Source organism: Pseudocercospora fijiensis (genome assembly GCF_000340215.1).
Source record: "Pseudocercospora fijiensis CIRAD86 unplaced genomic scaffold MYCFIscaffold_6, whole genome shotgun sequence".
Lineage (NCBI taxonomy): Eukaryota > Fungi > Ascomycota > Dothideomycetes > Mycosphaerellales > Mycosphaerellaceae > Pseudocercospora > Pseudocercospora fijiensis.
The window spans coordinates 1,901,584-1,922,308 of record NW_006921537.1 but is presented as its reverse complement, the minus strand read 5'-3'; the positions used below and the strand labels follow the sequence as shown (position 1 = coordinate 1,922,308).

General features: G+C 45.7%; 5 protein-coding genes across 5 annotated transcripts; 4 read left to right on the top strand and 1 right to left on the bottom strand.

The window, feature by feature from the left end:
* The first annotated feature begins 8,046 nt into the window (after nucleotides 1–8,046).
* Nucleotides 8,047–9,212, top strand: MYCFIDRAFT_211743 (uncharacterized protein). Its single transcript, XM_007930171.1, has one exon. It carries the CDS (start codon nucleotides 8,667–8,669, stop codon nucleotides 8,910–8,912), a length of 246 nt encoding a protein of 81 aa, XP_007928362.1. The 5' UTR covers nucleotides 8,047–8,666; the 3' UTR covers nucleotides 8,913–9,212.
* Nucleotides 9,213–9,719: 507 nt separating this feature from the next.
* Nucleotides 9,720–11,421, bottom strand: MYCFIDRAFT_76997 (uncharacterized protein; the record flags this gene model as incomplete). The annotated part of the gene is made up of 2 exons (XM_007929892.1): nucleotides 9,720–11,231; nucleotides 11,299–11,421. 2 exons carry the CDS (start codon nucleotides 11,419–11,421, stop codon nucleotides 9,720–9,722), a joined length of 1,635 nt encoding a protein of 544 aa, XP_007928083.1.
* Nucleotides 11,422–11,652: 231 nt separating this feature from the next.
* MYCFIDRAFT_28822 (uncharacterized protein) lies at nucleotides 11,653–12,272 on the top strand (the record flags this gene model as incomplete). The annotated part of the gene is made up of 2 exons (XM_007929729.1): nucleotides 11,653–12,119; nucleotides 12,173–12,272. The coding sequence occupies 2 exons, from the start codon at nucleotides 11,653–11,655 to the stop codon at nucleotides 12,270–12,272; spliced, it is 567 nt and encodes a 188-aa protein (XP_007927920.1).
* A 417-nt stretch (nucleotides 12,273–12,689) lies between these two features.
* MYCFIDRAFT_76995 (uncharacterized protein) lies at nucleotides 12,690–13,593 on the top strand (the record flags this gene model as incomplete). Its single annotated transcript, XM_007929891.1, has 3 exons — nucleotides 12,690–12,941; nucleotides 13,217–13,240; nucleotides 13,297–13,593. The coding sequence occupies 3 exons, from the start codon at nucleotides 12,690–12,692 to the stop codon at nucleotides 13,591–13,593; spliced, it is 573 nt and encodes a 190-aa protein (XP_007928082.1).
* Nucleotides 13,594–15,378: 1,785 nt separating this feature from the next.
* MYCFIDRAFT_27461 (uncharacterized protein) lies at nucleotides 15,379–17,814 on the top strand (the record flags this gene model as incomplete). The annotated part of the gene is made up of 1 exon (XM_007929719.1): nucleotides 15,379–17,814. One exon carries the CDS (start codon nucleotides 15,379–15,381, stop codon nucleotides 17,812–17,814), a length of 2,436 nt encoding a protein of 811 aa, XP_007927910.1.
* Nucleotides 17,815–20,725: the final 2,911 nt, after the last annotated feature.

Sequence of the window (20,725 nt, the reverse complement as noted above, 5' to 3'; positions counted from 1 at the left end):
AGCACTATATACTAGGGTAGAGGAGGTGCTAAAGGCGGAAGATAGAAGAACCCCTAAGAGGGCATATAGGATAATAATTTTAGAACTCCTTAGAGGACTGAAAGCAATCTATAACTAGGCAAGCTACGTAATTATAAAGGTAGCTAATATAGTCGCAGCAAAGATTACGAAGAAACAATTAGAAATAAGCCTAAACTACCGTACCTAGGCAGTAGTAGCTAGTTAGGAGGCGCTAAAACCCCCGAGGACAGTAGTTAGAGTCTATATTACGGACCTATAGGAGCAAAAGGAAATCTAAGGACTTATAGGGAAAGAGATTCTAGAAAGAATTACGGTTAAAGAGGTAATTAGGGCTAGGAACGAAGGTAAAGGGGTAATCAAGCTATTTATAGTATAAGAGTAGGACAAAAAGAAGCTAGAAACACAAAAAGAATAGACAACTAAGATAGGGAAAACAGCAAAGGTCTCCTAACAGCAATTCATAATTATAGCCTATAGCATAATAAGAAGCTTTAAGGAAGAATAGGATATTAAGAGCCTATAGAGACAAAACTAAGCTATATGCCTAGGCCTAAAGATTACAAAAGTGGTATAGATTAAAAGGAAAATCGAAGAGACTAAGAAGCAGTCTTCCCTAATTATTTAGGTAGGGAGTATAGAGCAAGCAAACATAGTACTAGACTAGGGGTTATTCTAGGACTTTAAAAGATTGGAAACAGAGATATATAGAAGCAACTATAGGATAATATAGTACTTCAAATATCAACACTATAGACACTTAGCAGCAAAGTACACAAAGACAACCAATACCTACTCCTATTATATAGGGGATTACTAGGTTAAAGAATGTAAAGCACACAAGGGAGAAGCAAGATATATATACTATACTAAAAGACACCCCTCTTAGGCGAAGGAATACCTAGTAAGAATACAGGCAGCTAGGAAGGTAAAGGAAGCTAGAATCAATACACTAAAAAGATATATAACAAGCTAGGGTAGCTAGGTATAGAAGCAACCTAGCTAAGTGCCACAAAAGAGGTCTAGACAAGATAATAGGTTCATATTTAGGGCCTCACTAGTACAAGAGAGTTACTAGCAACTAGGGAGACTAAGATACCTTAATATTGCAGGAAAGGAAGTAGGGCAGATAAAGCTTAGTTAAATATTGGTCTAAAGTAAGGGAAGACTAAAGGAAAACTTATAGGGAAATAATATAGATAAAACCTAATAAATATTGCAACATCACTAAACATTATATAGTATAATATCAATAAGAGCAAAGACAAGGTATAGAGGAGCTTCCTTTAAGCACTAAACCTAAAAGAACATTACATTATTGCAATCTAAGAGCCCTAGCTCAACCTATATATAAAGAAACTAGCAATAGTTAAAGACCTAAGATACTACCTAATTATCTACAACTAGGGAGCCCTAAGGATATATATCTATATTAGTAGGGAGATAGATATAGAAACCTAGTAGGCTATACTATAGGAGGATAGGGACCTAATATTAGTTTAAGTAGAGATATCCTAAGGTACACTCTAAGTCTACTATATATACAACCTACTACTAGACTTAAGAAGCAGTACCTAACTGAAAACCCTAGAAAGACTACCTAGAGTTATCTAGAGGAACACCTACCAAATCCTACTAGGGGATTTCAACCTCTACTACCCCCTCTAGGGCTTAGACTTTACCCTAGCTTACTACTTCCTAGTAGGAAGACTAATTAATATATTAGAGAGGGAAGGAATAGAAATTGTTACCCTAAAGGGACTAATTACTTAGGAGGCAAGAGGAAGCAGCAGTACACTAGACCTATACTTTGTATTACATTAGATTAGGAATAGGATTACAAGATATAGGGTTAACTAGGAACTAGAAGAATCATTAGACCACTTCCTAGTATAGATTAAGCTAAATGTCTAAGCTAATTAGGAAAGGGAACCAGAGGAGAAGCTTAACTAGAAAGGTGCCTAATAGGGTAGGATTAGGGAGGAACTAGAAAGGGACCTAAAACTAGAGGAACTCTTAATAAAGTACCTACTAAGGCTAGAGGACATTGATAAGGCAGTAGAAGAACTAATAGGAATCCTAAAACAGGTAGCTAGAAAGCATACCCTAGCAAAGAAACATTTACTATACTAGCAGCTATACTAAACTAGTAAGTGTATAAGGAAGGTTAAAGCAGTAAGGAAGGCTAGGAGGCAGTAGATACAAACCTATACCTAGGAAGCATAGGACAACTATAATAAAGCCTACTAAGAAAAGAAGATCTAGATTAAGAAAGACAAGATATAAGAATAGAGATCTATAATAGGAATAATTACAAAGAAACTAGAGGAGATATAGAGGATAGCTAAATAGGTAAGGAGACCTAAACAGGATAAGGATATACTACTACAATTCCCGGACATTATAGACTAACAAGGACAAATATAGACTATAATAGAAGGGAAAGCAAGAGCCCTAGGCTAACACTTCTTCTATAGAAAAGTACAAGTAGACCTATTAGATATAAAGGAGGAAGAATAAGGGACTCTACTACTAGGCACACTAAGAGACACCTAGGTTAAACCCGAAACTATTAAAAGGATCCTAAAGAAAATTCTAGGCAATAAGGCACTAGGAGAAGACAAGATCTACAACAAACTTCTAAAAGCATGTAGGAAGGGGCTAGCCCTAGTACTAGCTAATATCTTTTTACAAAGCCTAGTACTAGGACACTACCTAAGACCATTTAGGAAGTCCCTAATAGTAGTGCTAAGGAAGCCCTAGAAGGAAGACTATATATAGCTTAAGGCCTATAGGCCGATAGCCCTACTTAATATAATAGGTAAGGTACTAGAGAAAATTGTCGCTAAAAGGCTAACAACCTTTGCCGAAGAAAGGAACATCCTTCCTAAAGGCTAGATAGGAGGAAGAAAGAAGAGGTTAATACTAATAGCTATAGAACTAATTATAGAATAGATCAAGTATATCTAGCACTATAGTTAAAACTAGGTAGCAACCCTCCTCTCCCTTAATATCTTAGGAGCCTTTAACAATGTCTCCTATAAAAGGCTCCTATATATACTTAAACAGAAAGCTATACCAAACTGGATAGTCCAATTTATCTAGTCCTTCCTATAGGAAAGATTAACACAGCTCATTCTTAGCAAATTCAAATCAGACCTAATACTAACTAAAAAGGGAATCCCCTAAGAATTAATACTCTCCCTAATCCTCTTCCTTATCTTTATAGCAGATCTACTCCTACTCCTAGAATTAAAGAATATATTAGCATTAGGGTTTGTAGATAATACAAACATCCTAGCCTAGTCTAAGACAATAGAAACCAACTATAAGATCCTAGAAGAGAAGCACTAGGAGTGTAAAAAATAGGCAAGGAGGTATAGAGCAAAATTCGCCCTAGAAAAGTACTAGCTTATCTACTTTAGTAAGGCTAAATCAACCTACAATATAAAGCAATTAATTACTATCTAAGGCTTTAAAACCTAACTATTAGCAGAGCTTAGGGTACTAGGGATCTAGCTAGATCTAAAACTAAATTAGGGACTATAAGTAAAGAAGGTAAAGTAGAGGGCAGATGCTAATATACAATCCATTAATAGGCTTATAGCCTCTATATAGGGGGCTACATTCGAGAAAGCCAAAGTCATATACAAAGCAATTATCAAGCTAGCAATGCTATATAGAGCATAGATATAGATAGCCTAGGAGAAAACACTAAAGAGGATTAAGCAACTAGTTAGCAGATCCCAAACCTAAAGCCTAAAGAAAATCCTAGAAGTATATAAAACTATACTAACAAGGGTAGTGGAAATAGAATTAGGGATCCTACTAGTTAAATAATACTTTAAGGGACTAAGACACTAATATGCAGCAAAGATAATAGAATACCTAGCCTAACAGACTATCTAAAAGGCACTAGACAAGATAAAAGCCTAGTATATTAGGACTAGGAGGCGAGACAGGCTACAAATAACTCCCTAGAAAGTTAAAGACCTAGAGCAATATAGAGTCTTAATAAGAGAAATGCTAGAGAAAGAGCTTTAGGGACTAAATATAAGGCTAAAGGAAGACAAGCTAAAGGGAGAGAAATAAAGCCTAGCAGAATCAATTGCTAGATACCTATAGGAGCAGGAATAGAACAAAACACAAGTTAGACTAGGAACCCTAAAGGCACTAATCAAATTTGGTTAATACAACTACTAGCTCTATAAGGACCTAAACAGGGCCGAGGCAAGCCTAGCTATTTAAATCAGATCTAAATATATTAGACTTAGATCTTACCTATTTAGAAGAAACGTCCTAGGAATTAAAAGCAGAGCTTGCTAATATAGCTACCAATCTCAGAACCCTAAGTATATACTGCTAGTCTGCCCTTAATAGTTAGAAGGCAGAAGTAATTAGAGACTAAAAGCAATAGAAAGGGAATACGATAAGCTAATCTAGAGTAAAGAAGACCTAAAGAGGATAGTAAAGTAGATTATTAAACAGGGATTTATATAATAATTCGCACTAGTAAGGGAAACTAAGGAGTAGATAAGAAGGAGGGAAGAAGAGGGGGAAAGAAGGGCAAGGTAGCAGGCAAGGTAGTTAGAGGGTAATAACTATAACACTAGTATATCCTAGAGGAAGGAAAATAAGGAAACGAGAAAGATCAACACTTATAAATAGGACAGGAGGGAGGTTTTTACCAACTAAGTTAGTTTCCTACCTAAAAACAATATATAGAAACAGACCTACATAGGCCGAAAGGCACTACAATAGGCAAATGAAATATCTATCTATCTATATAAATTGCTCCTACGTATCTTAGTAATAGATAAAGGCGGAGAATAGCGGGGGTTGTACAAATTTCTAGAATTAGTCGAAATTCAGTCCTAGTACTTAGTATTATAACTAATAGTATCGAAGGCAGCAATAACTATACTAAAGAATTCGTATTTCTACTACGTTTCTTACTAACTCCGGAACTGACGGGCACTTAGAATACTATATATAGTACGCTTTATTTAGTTATCTTTAGTTAGGTCTAACACCTCGATTATACGAACATCTACGCACTAACGACTATTAATATCCAATATCTAACGCTTCTAACACCTATAAAACAGTTCTATCGCTATCGTAGCCCTCGTTACTATCTCCTATCGGCGCAATAACGTTAGCAACGAGGTTGTCGTCTAAGCTAAAGTCGGTAACCTGCGACAACTGTAAAGGAACGAGAGGAATATGTCTAACATAGCCGATAAGAAGGGCTCTTAGCTTATTGAATTGACGTATCGTAGACGCGTATATTAGCTTTATACGCTTCTTAGAGCGGTTATCTAAATCGTCTATTCGGCGGATTAAATAGTAGTTGTTTGTTGCCTCGGAATAATAGTTAGCTCTTAGCTAGTTTGCTAACGCAGTAATTGCCTCTCGAAATAGCTCTAACACTCGGCTTAACGACCTCTCCTTATTTAGCTATTTCTTACTATCGATATGTAACCGACGGCGCGCTGTATACAGTATTCTAACTAGAGTATTAGATGCCTTAGAAAGAGCCGGATTTAGTAATAGAGTTAAAGGTAACAGAATAACTAGACTCGGTATCGATAGATCCTATAGCCGCTAAGATATAATACGGAGTATATTATCTTGTATCTGCTAAGCCGGAGTCTCGTACGTACGGAGCTCGTTAGCAGTTAGTAGCTTCTCGCGGAGCTTCTTATTGTTATATAATACAGTGTCCTTAAAGCGATTAAGTGTCTGTTTGAACTCGGAGTCGTCAACTACAACTATACCGGAAGCAGTAAGAAGGGCTCTATACTCGAGAACACGCTTTGCAATCCACCTACGAACAAGGCCGTCTATGCCTCTAATTATACGTTGTCTAGCAGGTCGGTTGTCGTTACACTATTTCTAACAGCGCTTTACTATGTCCCTTATTCGACCTTCTATATAATAGCTAGAATTGGCCTCGAAGTGCCTAATAATTAGTAAGGCAAAGTCGTTAGAGATCTTGCTATCGCTATTAACTCGATTGTAGTCGTCTTCTATACTACCTTCTTCTACCCCTTTAGTAGTAGAAGGCTAAGAGTCGACTGAATCCAGTGCAGGTTATTAAACTATAACCTGTTATTGCCGCTAAGTATAAGCCGTTAAAGAGGTGTCTATACCTCTCGTAATAACTAGTCTTAGTAGAGTTGAATTTAGCGTCTGTTTAGTCGCTATACTGCTGTCGCTGTCGCTATTAGTGTCGCTTAAATTAGTTAACAAGCTCGCTACGGATATAGAGCGACTATGTAGCCGCTTAATAACCGACTAAATTGCAGGCAATAGACTTCTAACTAGGTATAGCTATATTAAAGACATATCTATATAAAGAGGGTTACCTTAGAGAGCTACTCGGACAGGTGTAGGCGGTGCCTATAGTAGTAGGTAGACTAGTATAGCGAATGCTAGAGTTAAAGAGCCGGAGCCTAGGTCGATAATACGAGAGGGATAAGAGGGGGTGTCTATAGTAGCTATAATCGAGAACAATAGTAGTTATACTAACAAACTAAGACTTCTACTACTTCCGTAGACGCCTCTTATCCTACGGACGACATACTACAATCAATCCTCGAATTTAGGTTCTATTTAGTAGCCCCCTATTGCTAATTACACTAACGGCTACACATCTAGACCTTTATATATATAAGCTAGTGCCCTCTCGTACTATCTCGAAGACCTAATAGCTACTTTCTACCTTACTGTCGCCGGTTATAGTATATAGCTTATTATTCGGTAGTACTAAGTCTGCTAAGAAGCTAGTTTAATAAGCTAAGCCGGACAGGGTTTAAGCCCCCTTCTACCTCCTTCTACTTCTAGTTAAGGTAGGATTACTACCTATGCGAGTTGTAAATATAGCGTGTTATATGCTTTTAAACGACTCCGTTTAAAAGCACGGTCTAGGCCTACGAGTTAATAACTCGCAGGGGTAGAAAACTAGCCTTCGAAGGATGCGGTAGTAACCCTCGTATCTACCTTATTCGCCGACCTCGAAAGACCCCTATAATTTAGTAGCTTCTAAAGGTCCCTATTTGTTATATGCGAGACAGTGTAGTCTAGAACTACGTAGCAGCCTTCGTATATCGGCAGGGCTTACTTGTTTTGCTTTGCCTTATATAAAAGATATAGCGCAAGATTTAAGAAAATCGAGGGTCGGTCTATAGCTTATAGGCGGGCTTCTTAACTACTAGATAGCGGCCGCGAGCTTCTATAATAGCTATACGAGGGTAACTCGAAACGTAGGGTCTATTCTAGTCTCTTTTTCTTCCTCTCCTATTATTATTATTATTATTATCACTAGAAGCTACCTCTATTTAGGCGCTTTGTATAGAATTCGTTGTATGTATATAACTTCCGCTTTGAGACTATTCTTAATTAGGATTAGCGCCATTCGAGATCTTATTCTTACGAAGCGCCTAACGACAAACTGTTCTAGGCGGGTGCAGGCTCGCCTATCTACCTACTAGTATATACATATTAGCTCGAATACCGTAACAACTATTACCCGTAGTATAGCACTTTATAGAGACGGTTCCTAGATAATTTAGTAATTAAGGATATCCGCTATTTTAATAATACTATTGCTTTACAAATTCGAGAATTATTATTAGGAAACATAAATTGCTAGTCTCGCCTAACTCTAGATAGGCGGATAGCTATAGAAGTAGGCTCGGCTGAATTAGTATAACTTAGCGCGCATACGTCGCATATACGAGATTTTTAGATCGTTAGACTCGCAATTAGTAGGGCTACAACCTCCTTGTATTAGATTTGCTAGTTATCGTTAGTATAGCGAGATCGTATTTTAATAGCGGAATCTACGATAAAAATTAGCGGTTTAGCTTTAGGCCTTTAGGCAAAGGATTAGGTAGAGTAGTATATAATTGGTTGTTCGGAAAGACGGAAGCTAGCCCTAATTTAAATCTATCACGTGCAATCTGACCAATTCACCACCGCGCAACGTAATCCTTAATGCACAAAGGCCTGAACGGAGGTAGACCAGAAGCAAAAGGATGCGAGCTTTGATGTTGAGCGGTCTTGCCAACATTTCTGCTGCGAGAATTTCATACTCGCAGTGACGCGGCTAAGCAAAAGACATTCATGCTTCGATCCAGCTATCTGGCTACTTCTGCCATTTGAGAAAATCTGCGCTCCTCTCGGGCCTGCCTTTCGCTTGATTCGCCACAGCTCAAACATGAAGAGTGATGCGACCAAGTATGCGACACCTGCGAAAAGCTGTGCATACAGATAAGCCCATCGACCTTGGCTTGGTCGTCTGAGGTATAGAGCAACGACCTCTGCGAAAGTGCAAGGCAGCACTGTAGTCACCCACTGAAGGGACAAGAACGATGAAACTTCTGCGAGTCCTGCTACTTCGGCACAGAGAGGGCCGATAGTCTGCAACACTGTTGTCAGTCCTCGAAGCATACCTAGCTTTCATGGATTACGACTTACTGCCCAGAATGTGCCGATTGTCGCGCCAATGAACAACGCAAAGAAGACAAGCACTCCATACGAAGTCCTAGGAATCCACAACACAACATTAAACAGCGTCGCCATCGTCGCCACCGGGATCCTTCCAAATCGATCACTGATCAACCCAATCGCCGGCCTCCCAAATGCAGTCCCAAGATTCAACACAGCCGTCAACACACTCGCCTGACTCTGCGTCAACTCGGCCACCTGCACCGCATATTATGATTCGACAAACTATACAAAACACACATATACCCCAACAATCCCACAAAATTCCACCCCAGCAGCAACAAACAATCATACCTCTTCAACAAATGCCTCGCAAACCCCAATTGCGGCGGTCTTTTTGTACGAAAAAGTTATATAAGCTACTTCTAACTTGGGGTTAGAAGCGGCGTCGCCTTTTACAACAACAACAACAACAAGGATCTTTTCTCGTCGAATGCCAGTCGGACCATGAACTGAGAAGAAATCGTGAATCATCGAGCCTCAGTCGGCAGCGGCGGATCACTGTAAATGGGTGAAGGGCTCATTCCTACGCATCGCTTCTCTATGAAGTCCTGCTTGCATACCATAGTCGGCGTGGCGCTTCGAGATCCGATATTCTGACACTGCATTCGCGGCAGATAATCGATCATCTGTTCCTAATCCTCTTTTGTAGCGGTGTGCTGGCATACACGAGTGCATTGAAGCTGCGAGCGCCTACTTCGGCCACTTCTTGTAGCCGGCGAAGAATGGTAGGTCGAATCGTCCTGCGTCGAATATTGGAGTGGATGCAACCACTGATGATCTCTCTCCGGACCTTCGGACTTCGTTGATGCACAAGTGTAGTCGCAGTGGTGTGGTCGTGAATGCAGCAAATGTCATCGACGTGATTGCTCGATCTCGTGCCAAGCCTGAACTTTATTGTCCTGGTCGACAAGGACAGCCTGGCGAACCTTGGGTATACACTCATCCGCGTGCTCGTATGCGATCTTACCTTGCGGATATGCGTGGGCTCGCTGCAAATGTGGATTGTGCGAAACGAGCGGTTGCAGATCGATTAATACTCGCCGAGTAGAAGATGATACGTTGGACGGAGCATACAGAGAAAGATCTGTTAGGCTTATTAGTATTGCCTGTTATGCCTGTGATGGAAGCGTCAGATGCTGCGTAAGAGAGTTAAGGCGCTTCAATTATTATCGTAGCTTCTACGCTCAGATGTCTTCCTCAAATCTGCGAATGACCAGACCAGTCTTTTGCAGCTCTTCTTTGACTTGCTTCACAGTCCACTCGTTACGGTGGAACATTCCTGCACCAAGTGCTGCATCAACTGGCGTCTTCTCGAAAACTTCCTGAAAGTGAGCCGCATTGCCTGCACCACTCGATGCAATGACAGGAATCCTCACGGCGGCTTTGATGCTTCGGATCAGTTCGAGGTCAAAACCAGAGTTGGTGCCGTCTTTGTCGATACAGTTGAGCAGGATCTCTCCTGCTCCCATGGCCTCCACGGCCTGTACCAGCTGGACCGCGTCGAGGTCGCGAGTCTCTCGACCACCCTTGATTGTGCATGCATACCAGCAGTACTTCTCGCCGTTCGGTCCGGCATATGGAGTTTCCACGGTATTGTGTGCAGTGTCATTTGGCGACGCAATGTAGACTCTTTTGGGATCAACGGAGACCACAACTGCTTGAGCTCCGTAAGCTTCACTTATGGTTTCGATAGCAGTTTTGCCAGAAAGCTTCTTGCCGGATGCATAGTATTCTTCCGCAGCGGTCACAGCATCCGATCCAATCGAGACCTTGTCTGCGCCAGATTTGAAGTAGAGAGTTGCGACCTCGAGCGCTGGTGCTGTACGCCCTGTCTCGGGATCTTTCGTATCTCTGATGCCACCTCCGATCGTTAATGGTACAAAGCATGTCGCTGAAGCTTGGCGAAGGACTTCGAGCATTGGCAAGTCTTTCAGAGGAGTGTCACGAAAAGAGGTGATGTTCAGGAAGGTCACCTCATCGGCGCCTTGTTCATAGTACTGTTGCGCTTTTGAGACTGGCTTTCCAAGGTTGCGAACAGCGTTCTCGCCACTCTTTTCGCGCACATCATATTGATCACCCTTGGTGACCACAAGATCGCCTTGGTCATTGGTACGGACATCGAGGCATGCAATGATCCTGCGGGTCAGGCCTTCCTGGGGATCGTGAACGCTTGCCGGTAGCGGAGCAGATTTTTGGCCCTCCAAGAAAGCTCTCAGTACTCTCAGGCCAGCAGCGCCAGATTTCTCGGGGTGGAACTGGGTGGCAAGCACATTGTCTCGAGAAATGGCACCAACAAATTCTTCGTTTCCGTAGCGAGCCTTCGCCACTGTCCAGCCGTCTGCTTCAAACTGGCCTTCCCGATACGGCACAGCATACGAGTGCACGTAATAGTACTTGCTATCGGGACGTAGGCCGTATATGCTTTGATTGCTGTCCGAGGTATTGGCAGAATTCCAGCCTATCTGCGGAACACTTTTGTCGTCACTGCTGAATCGCTCAAGTCGGCCTTTGACGATACCAAGACCAGGGACTTTTGGATTTTCTGCTGAGCCTTCGAATAGTGCTTGTAGACCAACACAAATGCCCATGAAAGGCTTTCCAGAGTGAATGTATGATCGCACAGGCTCTACATAACCGGCATTTGTGAATTGCGTAATACAATGACCAAAATGGCCTACGCCAGGCAAGATGAGTTTCTACATCAACAGAAGACCTGTCAGCCATCAGCATATGTCACTGAAGGGCCAATCATCCAAGACATACCTCAGCCTTCTCAACATCCTTCGGATCTTTCACCCACGCGACTTCCCAGCCAAGCTTTTCTATGGCGTTGACCAAGGAGCGAATATTGCCTGCCGCATAGTCGAGCAGATGGACTGTAGGCATGTTTTCGCCTTTTAATAGAGCCACGAAATGTGCGAGAGGAGTGGAGCAAGCGAATGTGACTGTCGAGAAAAGGCAGACTTTGACTCAGTGCTCGGCGCCCAAAGCAGCAAGCTTTTCGGTATCGGGAAGCTTATCTTGCTGACTACTCGATCTTGAATTCCCAGGACTCGACTTCAGCATTTGCAGCGACAATTTCAAAGATCAACAACCACACACCACGGCCCCGCGAAAATGGTGCGCAAACTCAAGCACCATGAGCAGAAGCTTTTGCGCAAAGTTGACTTCATCAACTACCCCAAAGACGACCAACATCGACAAGCAGCCGTGGTCAGGCGATACTCCATCTCCAACCCAGCCGACTACTCCTCCTACAACCGCCTCGCTGGCAAACTGCGACATCTCGCACATCGCATCGCGCTTCTACCACCAGAATCGTCATTTCGTGCGAAGCAGGAAGATGTCCTGCTCGAAAAATTACATGCAATGGGCCTGCTAGGCATCGGCGGTGGAGGAAAGGGCAAGCTGAGCGACGTCGAGCACAAGGTGACAGTCTCTGCCTTCTGTCGGCGACGACTTGGTGTCGTCATGACGCGGCTCCGCATGGCAGAGACTGTCAGTGGCGCCAACAAGTTCATCGAGCAGGGACACGTGAGGGTTGGCACAGAAGTCGTGACAGACCCAGCATTCTTGGTGACCAGGTACGCATTCACGCGATAGACTACTTGGTGAAAGTATCGGGACTGATATCAAGTAGGAATATGGAAGATTTCGTCACATGGGTCGATTCCTCCAAGATCAAGAGGACCATCATGAAGTACCGGGACCAGCTGGACGATTTTGACCTTCTTTGAGCTCAGAGCCCTCGACATCTCGACATTCAGCACTTATACAAATTACTCCACCATTCCTGACACCCAGAGCCTTGTATGGAGACGATAAATCTTCGACTGGGACTACTGTGCACTGGAGCTACGAGGTTGGCTGGCTGCCTGAGTGTGCAAAAGTCACGTGCCAATCCTGCGCACATGCATTCAGTCCCTCATCAGTCCCGCACTCCCCACGATCCTGCCTCTTCCTCTTCCCAACCTTTTCACCACTATACAAGCTGGTCCACTCTTGCCAGGCACACAAAATTTATCATCGCTTGGGGTCTTATTCATACGAATCCTGGCCGTGCAGACTGCTACAGACCTGTTCACGTCTTTTGCGGCCTCCTATCTGGCGTACCGGCTGAGTTCATTGCTGTCATCATCACCCCACCGGATGATATGTCTGTGGAAACTTCAAAGACTGGCCTTGATCGTGGTGTGCCAACAGATGACGCATGGAAGATGGCGCTGCCTGCTACACCAGCACCGCCACCGCTGTACCACACCCAGTGGCTACCAAGCCCTCCCGACAGCCCTCTGGAATTCTACGACGATCATCATCAGAATCTTTGCGAGAGCTCGCCTCATAGCTCTGGGCATCGGGGCTCTTCGGCTGCGATGGAAGGTGAATTTGGAGCGAAACTGCTCGAAGTAAGTGCGCTGTGCCCCACACTCGCACCTGTCTCACCAAGTCTGCACAGCATGCCTTTTCTCAATTGCAGCCAGACCAGGCAGCATTCGATATTCAGGAAACACAGTCATATCACAATAGGAGTCCCATCTCAACAATAGCATCTTCCAAGGCATCCAAAAACCAACATCGATCACGTGCAGCAACCATGCGGCCTCCGGCTCTTGTCGCTACACATCCGGCGCTCTATAGGCGGACAGTATCTAAGCCACCAGCTGTTATGGACTCGAAACAGCCCACGGCTGAAGTCGGACCTATTGTATGTCTTTCTCATGATACTAACATTCTCAATTTCGACTCACAACCCGATGACAGATCAAGGTCGAGAAGCAGTCAAGGCCGCAGAAGATCGTGTCCCTGCCGGTCCCTTGCCAAGGAATCAAACAAGAACTCAAGACACGGCCAGCACCATCACGTCAGCCATTTACAGACCCCAGGCGACTATTGTCGCATGATACAAGATTCGACGATCCGAGGCCTCGGTATCTCAAGATCGATTTAGCTTCAACACGACCAGTAGTCATCAGCCCGGTACCGATGATTGCCATGCCTTTCGGAGACATCGTGGAAGCGGCGTATGTGTACTCGAAAGATGCGACCGAATATCGATAGAGGCGAACAGCACTACTTGAAGGACCATAACGCAGAACAGCATGCCCTGTAGATACCAGGACATAGTCCGGACGAGCTCATGGTCTAGGCGCCTACAAGACGTGAGGGTCACTAAGAATTCGAAGAATGCGATGACCAGAGCCTCAATTGTTCCGAGTGGCGTTTAACGGCGGTGTTTCTGTTGCTTCTGCCTTGTGCGATTACCAGAATCAAAACACGAAGCGAGGATGTTTTGAAACTATGCGAAATTCGGACTGAAGTGTTAGAGTCGCGTCTTAATGCGATATCAAGTCGGAGACAATCACGCACGGTCTCAAATCAGGCCACATCATGCTGTTGATGTCTACATAGACCATATTTATCATACCAAATTGTCGCCAGCATTTATGGAACCCTTTGACCAGCGGTATACCCTGTCTCGTCAAAATGCGACTTCAATCAGTCGCAATGAGCTCCACTAATCACTGCAGCCATAGGACATCGGCTCCCAGAGAACAAATTCTATGAAAGCTCATACATCCTCTCCAAGGCCTCCTCTCCAACATACTCTAATGGGCCAATGTTCGCTTGCTCTGCATCAATCCTCAGATGGCAGGTCTTGAGAAGGCTCAAGTGGTTGTAGTGAAGACCGAAAGCGAAAGGTACCAGTCCGAGCCGACCCTGACAGAGGGGCTGACGTCGCTTTGTTACTCGGTCGGCTGGGGAGGTGTTGATGAGGTATCGCTTGGCAGAAGGAAAACTGTAGCCAGTTTGTGAATTGGTTCGTTGTCAGGACCGCTCAATGTCTCGCTAAAACAATTGCTCAGGAATCGTCGACCACTTCATCTCCAGATCAGCGCCAAAGATTTTCATTTTAGACTGCGCATGTCCCCGGCCGCCTCATCTGAGAACTCAGCCTGTTGCATCTCCGTCCCCTGTTCGCTCGCCCGTAGCTTTCATGTCCTTCGATTGATTGATAACGGATCTTTTTTTCTTCGCATCGCGAGACTTAAATCGCATACCAATCGCAATCAGTGTCCGCATAGTGAAGATATGTAAAATGTCTTCTTTCCAGTGAGAAACGAGCAGCAAAGACGCGTCCCCACTGCGTATAGCTGGACATGTTTTGGCAAGAGACCGTCTGCCCTGCACCCTCAGGTCTGAGTGTTTTCCTTGTGATGTATGTCTGAGATGTTAGCAAACTTTGGTTGTGTTGTCGCAGTTGACAAGCAAAAGAGATGCATGCATTGCATGAATGTTCGTGCCCGTGCTGCCGTGCCGTGCTAGCGCGGGACCCTTGAACGCGTTTGCAGGGATTGCAACTCTCTAGCAGCGCCACCATTCCAGCTTCACACTCGGCGATCCGTTCGCATACCTCGACCACCTTTACCTTCACCTACGCTTCATTGTCGCTTGCCTCTCTCCGTTCCCTCCTGTGCATTCCCACTCCGTCGCACTCTCCTCTCCTACGCATCGCCACACCCCCTTCGACACTCGCGCACTGTTCATTGGCAGCCTTGCCCCTCCACCTTACACACCGAGGACCGACACATTTGGCGACGCTGAGAGACAAAGAAAGAAGGACGGCGATATGGCCTCGCTCGCAGGCAGAGGTCGTACCAAGATACGCCCGCCGCGTAGAGTACGTAAACTGTCAATCATCACAATCAATTCACTTCACTCTTCACTGTGCTTTCCGCGCGCTTGTGCATGGCCATGGGGCTTGCGACAATCAGAAACGCCCCACCTTAAACTTGTCCAAACTGTGACAAATACTCGCACTTCCTGCCTAAGCACCTACTGACCATGGCGGATTCACAGGGCCTTAACGGCGCCGACGTCGATTTCGAGGTGACGTGGCAGACACTGGAGAAGGCCTTCACCGAAATCCATACCAAGAACGCATCTGCGCTCTCATTCGAGGAGCTGTATCGCGCGGCATACAAGATCGTGTTGAAGAAGAAGGGCCAGGAGCTTTATCACAAGGTCGCGGGCTTTGAAGAGAAGTGGCTAGGAGACACAGTGCGGCCGAATATCACACAATACCTTACAACACCGCTACAGCTTTCCGACCATCTCGGTGCCCGCTCACTGGCTACCATTTCAGAGCGGCTCGCGGCGGGCGAGAGGTTTCTCCACGAGCTGAAGACAGCGTGGCAGGATCACCAGGTCTGCATGGGCATGCTGACGGATGTCTTGATGTACATGGACCGCGTCTACTGCACCGACCACCGTCAGCCTCCCATTTTTACCAAGTCCATGGGGCTTTTTCGCGATCAGATTTTACGAACTCCACCAAGACCGAATAGCGATGACCTCCTCGAGCACCTCACCAATCTAATACTCGACCAAATCCAGATGGACCGAGATGGCGAGGCTATCCAGCCATATCTAATCAAGTCAGTCGTGTACATGCTGGAAGGACTGTACGACTCAGATCAAGAGATTGAGGATGAAAAGCTGTATCTTCGCGATTTTGAGCCGCGATTCTTGGAGAGCAGCGCTCGCTTCTATCGACAAGAAGGTGAGCGGCTGCTGAAAGAGTCTGATGCTGGCACATATTGTAAGCATGCGAAGCGGCGGATAGACGAGGAGGGCGACCGGTGCAGATCGACGTTGCTGGAAACAACGGCGTTAAAGATCCAAAGAGTCGTGGAGGATGAGCTCATCCGGAATAAGATGAAGGGACTTATCGAAATGGAAAGCGGAGTACGGTATATGGTCGACAATGACAAGTTTGACGAACTTCATCTAGTATTTGACCTGGAAGCGCGCGTTGATCCCAAAAAGCCGGAGCTTACGAAGGCTCTGCAACTGATCGTGGCCGAGATGGGCGCCAAGATCAATGAGGGAGCAAACACTGCCTCTCAACCGCCTCCTGCACCCCCGCCTGCTGCTGAGGAGGGCGAAGGCGAGAAGACTAAGAGCAACACGAAGCAGATCAATCAGCAGACTGCTGCGGCCCTCAAGTGGGTGGAAGAGGTTCTGGAGCTCAAGGACCGATTCGATAAAATCTGGAAGACTTCCTTCAACGAAGACCAAAGCATTTCGACTGCTCTCACTCGTAGTATGGGCGAAAACATCAATGCCTTCAGTCGAGCACCCGAATACATCTCGCTCTTCATCGATGACAACATGAAGAAGGGCATCAAAGACAGGACCGACCAGGAAGTAGACCAAACACTTGAGAAGGCGATCATTCTACTTCGATACCTTCAGGACAAGGACATCTTCGAGACCTATTACAAGAAGCATCTCTGCAAGCGTCTATTGCTCAAGAAGAGCCAGAGTACCGAAGTCGAGAAGCAAATGATCGCTCGCATGAAGATGGAGCTTGGCAACAGCTTTACGCTGAAGCTTGAAGCTATGTTCAAGGACATGACTATTAGCGAGGAGCTCACTGCGGACTATCGCAAGCGAGTTGCTGGTCTCGGCGATGTGGATCGCACACGTGTCGACCTGACAGTCAACATCCTGACATCAATGACTTGGCCACTCGAAGCCTTCAAGATCTCGTCTGAAGATGATCCGGAGAACAAGGCGCAGCTCATCTACCCAGCGGAACTCGACAGGGTTCGCCAAGGATTTGAGAGATTCTACTCTGAGAAGCACTCTGGCCGAAAGCTGACTTGGCAGACCAGCATGGGCGACGTCGATGTCAAGGCTAGATTCCCACGGTCACAGCGGGTGCACGAGGTCAACTGCTCCACCTATGCTGCCCTTGTCCTTCTCCTCTTCAACAAGCTTCCACCAGGCACAACGCTCACGCTGGAAGAGATTCAGGCGCGAACCAATGTGCCGCTCAACGCGTTGAAGCGGAACCTGCAATCCCTTGCCGTAGCGCCCAAGACTCGCTTCCTCACCAAAGAGCCCATGTCCCGCGAAATCAATGCGAAGGACAATTTCAAGCTCAATGATGAGTACAAGCCGGCCAGCGTCAAGATCAAGGTTGGCGTGGTGTCTGCTGGTAATAAGGTAGAAGGCGACAAGGAGCGGAAGGAAACGGAGAAGAAGAACAACGACTCCCGTGGTTTCCAGATCGAGGCTGCCGTGGTGCGTATCATGAAGCAGCGAAAGATGCTCGCGCACGCGCAGCTGCTCACTGAGACGCTCAACGTGCTGTCATCGCAGTTCAAGCCGGACGTCAACATGATCAAGAAACGCATCGAGAGCTTGATCGAGCGTGAGTATCTTGAGCGAATGGAAGACGCACCTGTAGCTTCGTACAAATACCTGGCATGAGTGGTTTTTTGGATGCATTGGGAATGGCGTTTGAGGAAGACGAAGTGGAGATGTGTTACGATACTCGACGCACAGCATTTACGGCACGAGCGAAAAGCATGGCCATGGGAGGAGCACGGCAGCGAAGGCGCTTTGGGAATGTGATGTACCTGTAGCATCAGGAACGTAGCTGGTTGAGGAAGGCACTACATCAGCTAGATACCCCAGGGAAGATGAATGAATTCATTGTTAACAAGTGCTGCGCTGGCACGAGCACGGAAGTTCTTGTTGAGTGTGCTTGACGAATCGAGATGGTTCGAGCGAGTGTGTTGGAACCTCGAAAGCGCTGTGATGAAATATTTGACGCTGGACATGTGTGTCTCAGCACCCGCTGCGCACACCAATATATATTGGCTTATCACTTTTCTCTCAGCAGTTGGCCTTTGCACTGATCTGGGCGCACGATGATGTCTTTCGGATTTTTGTGTTCCTGGTTCCCGAGTCTCGCTCTCGTTATGCATGCATGCATGTTCGACTTCAAAGCAGGTTTGCGATAATGTTGCTTTTTGGTTACACGTGGGTGTTTCAGTCGTAGCGAGTCAAATGTCAAGGCGGTCAAGAAGAAGAAAGGCTGGAGTGGTGTTCTTATCACAGGTTACCTCTAGCTCGCTTGGATGACTTCTGCTGATCAGCTGAATTTGCAATAATAGGTGCATTGGAATTGACCAACGTGGCTGTCATCATGGAGAGGCATGTGATGGTGTTCACAAGTGTCTCGGATGGGTTGCACACTTGTTCTGCAAGAGGCGAACGCCTTGCATCAAGATGTCTCGGAGCACTACTGTCTGGCGAAGCAGACTTCTTTTCGGTACACTGTACAGTCGTAGATGTTGCCGCAGGAAGGAAGAAAGCGGCGGCAAGCGCAAGATGCTGAGTGTTCATGCGCTTGGCTCAGGATGCCGAGGCGACTCCAGAAGGTGCGGAGTTGTTCATGGCACACTGTACCGTTCGGCGGCAGTCTCAGAGATGGAGCATGCAGTAGTCTGCGCGAGTCTGAGTTCGTCTCGTAGGGCAGGCAGGGCAGGCTGTGCTTTCACACCGCGAACCGAAGCGCATCTTCATCACACCGCATCGCAACGACCTCGTGCATTCCGATGCACACTTGTTCTGCAAAAGGCGTTTGGCTTGCACGCGAAACCGCGCCGGGTGATGGGCGAGGAGGCTGACTTGACTGAGCGTTTCATCTCGTTCATTTCCCCGGGGAGACCAATCACATCGCGCGACATCAACGTCAACGGAGGTCCACATCGGTGCGAGGCTCTTCTTGATAGCGTCGAGTCGCCAGCGGAAAAAATGGAGCAGTCTGCCAGGAACAGCCTAACAGGAGAGATGGTCGGGCGATCTCACAGGCACACAGCAGACGCCGGCGAGAGGTGGGTCTGTCGCCCTTCAATCATTCGACGTTTTGCTGACGCTGCTGCTGCGTCGCTCCGTTCATCTTCGCTTCGGTGGCAATCGCTTGCGTGGCCAACGACACACGGACAGCATGAAACGCAACGACGCACGCACTGCTGAAGGCCCACAGCGGCCACGTCTCTGCCAGCGCCAGAAAGGCATCATCTCCTGAGGCCCTGTCTACTTGCAACAGGTTATGGCGTAAACCGAGAGATTATAATAACCTCATAAGCGGCTCAGATTATGGCGACTTATAATCGGTTATCTATGAGACAGTGCCAGGTGTTAAGACCCACATAATAAGCCTCCGGCTCAGCAGCTACACTCTACCTCTTTATAGTAGGCTATATAGCTTCTAGTAGTATTTATTATAATAATATCGATAACAGCGTAGTAGGTAGTAAATCGACAGGCAAAGGGCAGGGAGGACGAGTGCTTCGGCGAGTGTAGTTTGTAGTATAGTTACTATATAAATATACGGTTAGTCGAGCAGCTAGTCTCTTAGTTTAAAGCTATTCGAATACTAGCAAATATAGTCTCTTAATCGACGGATTCTTAGCCCTCTTAGGCTTTATTAAAGATACCTTCTTTATTAAAGGCAAAGGCGACTCGGAAGCGTGCGGCGACTACAACACCTATTAATAAAGATAGGCAGCGTAAAGCGCTACAATAGTAGACTTAAGAGTAGACCGAGTACTTCCTCGACTAGTTAAACGAGTTTAAGAAGATTAGCCGTAGCACCGATACTAATAACTTCTAGTTAGGTAATCTCCGAGACCTAGCTACGTTAATAAATAAGAAATATAGTACCGAGCGCACTACGGACTACCTAAAGAATAAGTAGTCGTCAATTAAGAAGGACTAGAGTATATAGATTACTTACCTAAAGCATATAAGTAGCTAGAATAGTATGCCTCTAACCGCCGAGTCGGACGTAGAAGACGCCTATTTCGACGAGAATCTAAGGTATACTCCCTTCTGTAATAAATTGCTAGAGCACTTCGATATTATAGACGAATTAATCGGCTTAGAGGTAGCTATAGGCGATTATATAGCGACTAACGAGGCCCTCGGTAAAGAAAGCGAGGATAAGGGTAGTAAGGGTAAGGAATCGGAGGTTAAGGTTACGGCGGAAGGCGCGGCTTCCGCGCCCTTTACAGAAGAGCAATTAATAGTATTGCGCGCTACTAAAGCGGCGGAAAAGCATTAAAAGAAGATGCAGAAGGAGGCCGATCGGGTTTATAAGAAGGCGGAGGATATAAACGAGAAGAATCTAACTATTGTAAAGTCGTTATAGAAGGTCTTCGAGCCGATAGTATTAATAGTCGCGGAGGTAGTAAAGGATAGCAAGGAAGAACGTACTTTAGCGAAGAAACTAGCGGACGAGCAACGCGCTAATGCGCTAGCCGCTACTAAGGCTAGTTTAGTCGTTAGTAACGTTACAAAGCGGCTGCTAGATAAGAAGACGTTCAAGAAT

Bases quoted from the DNA above. Each gene is read 5' to 3' on its own strand.
- MYCFIDRAFT_211743 (XM_007930171.1), top strand. From the start codon at position 8,667: ATGCAGTCCCAAGATTCAACACAGCCGTCAACACACTCGCCTGACTCT.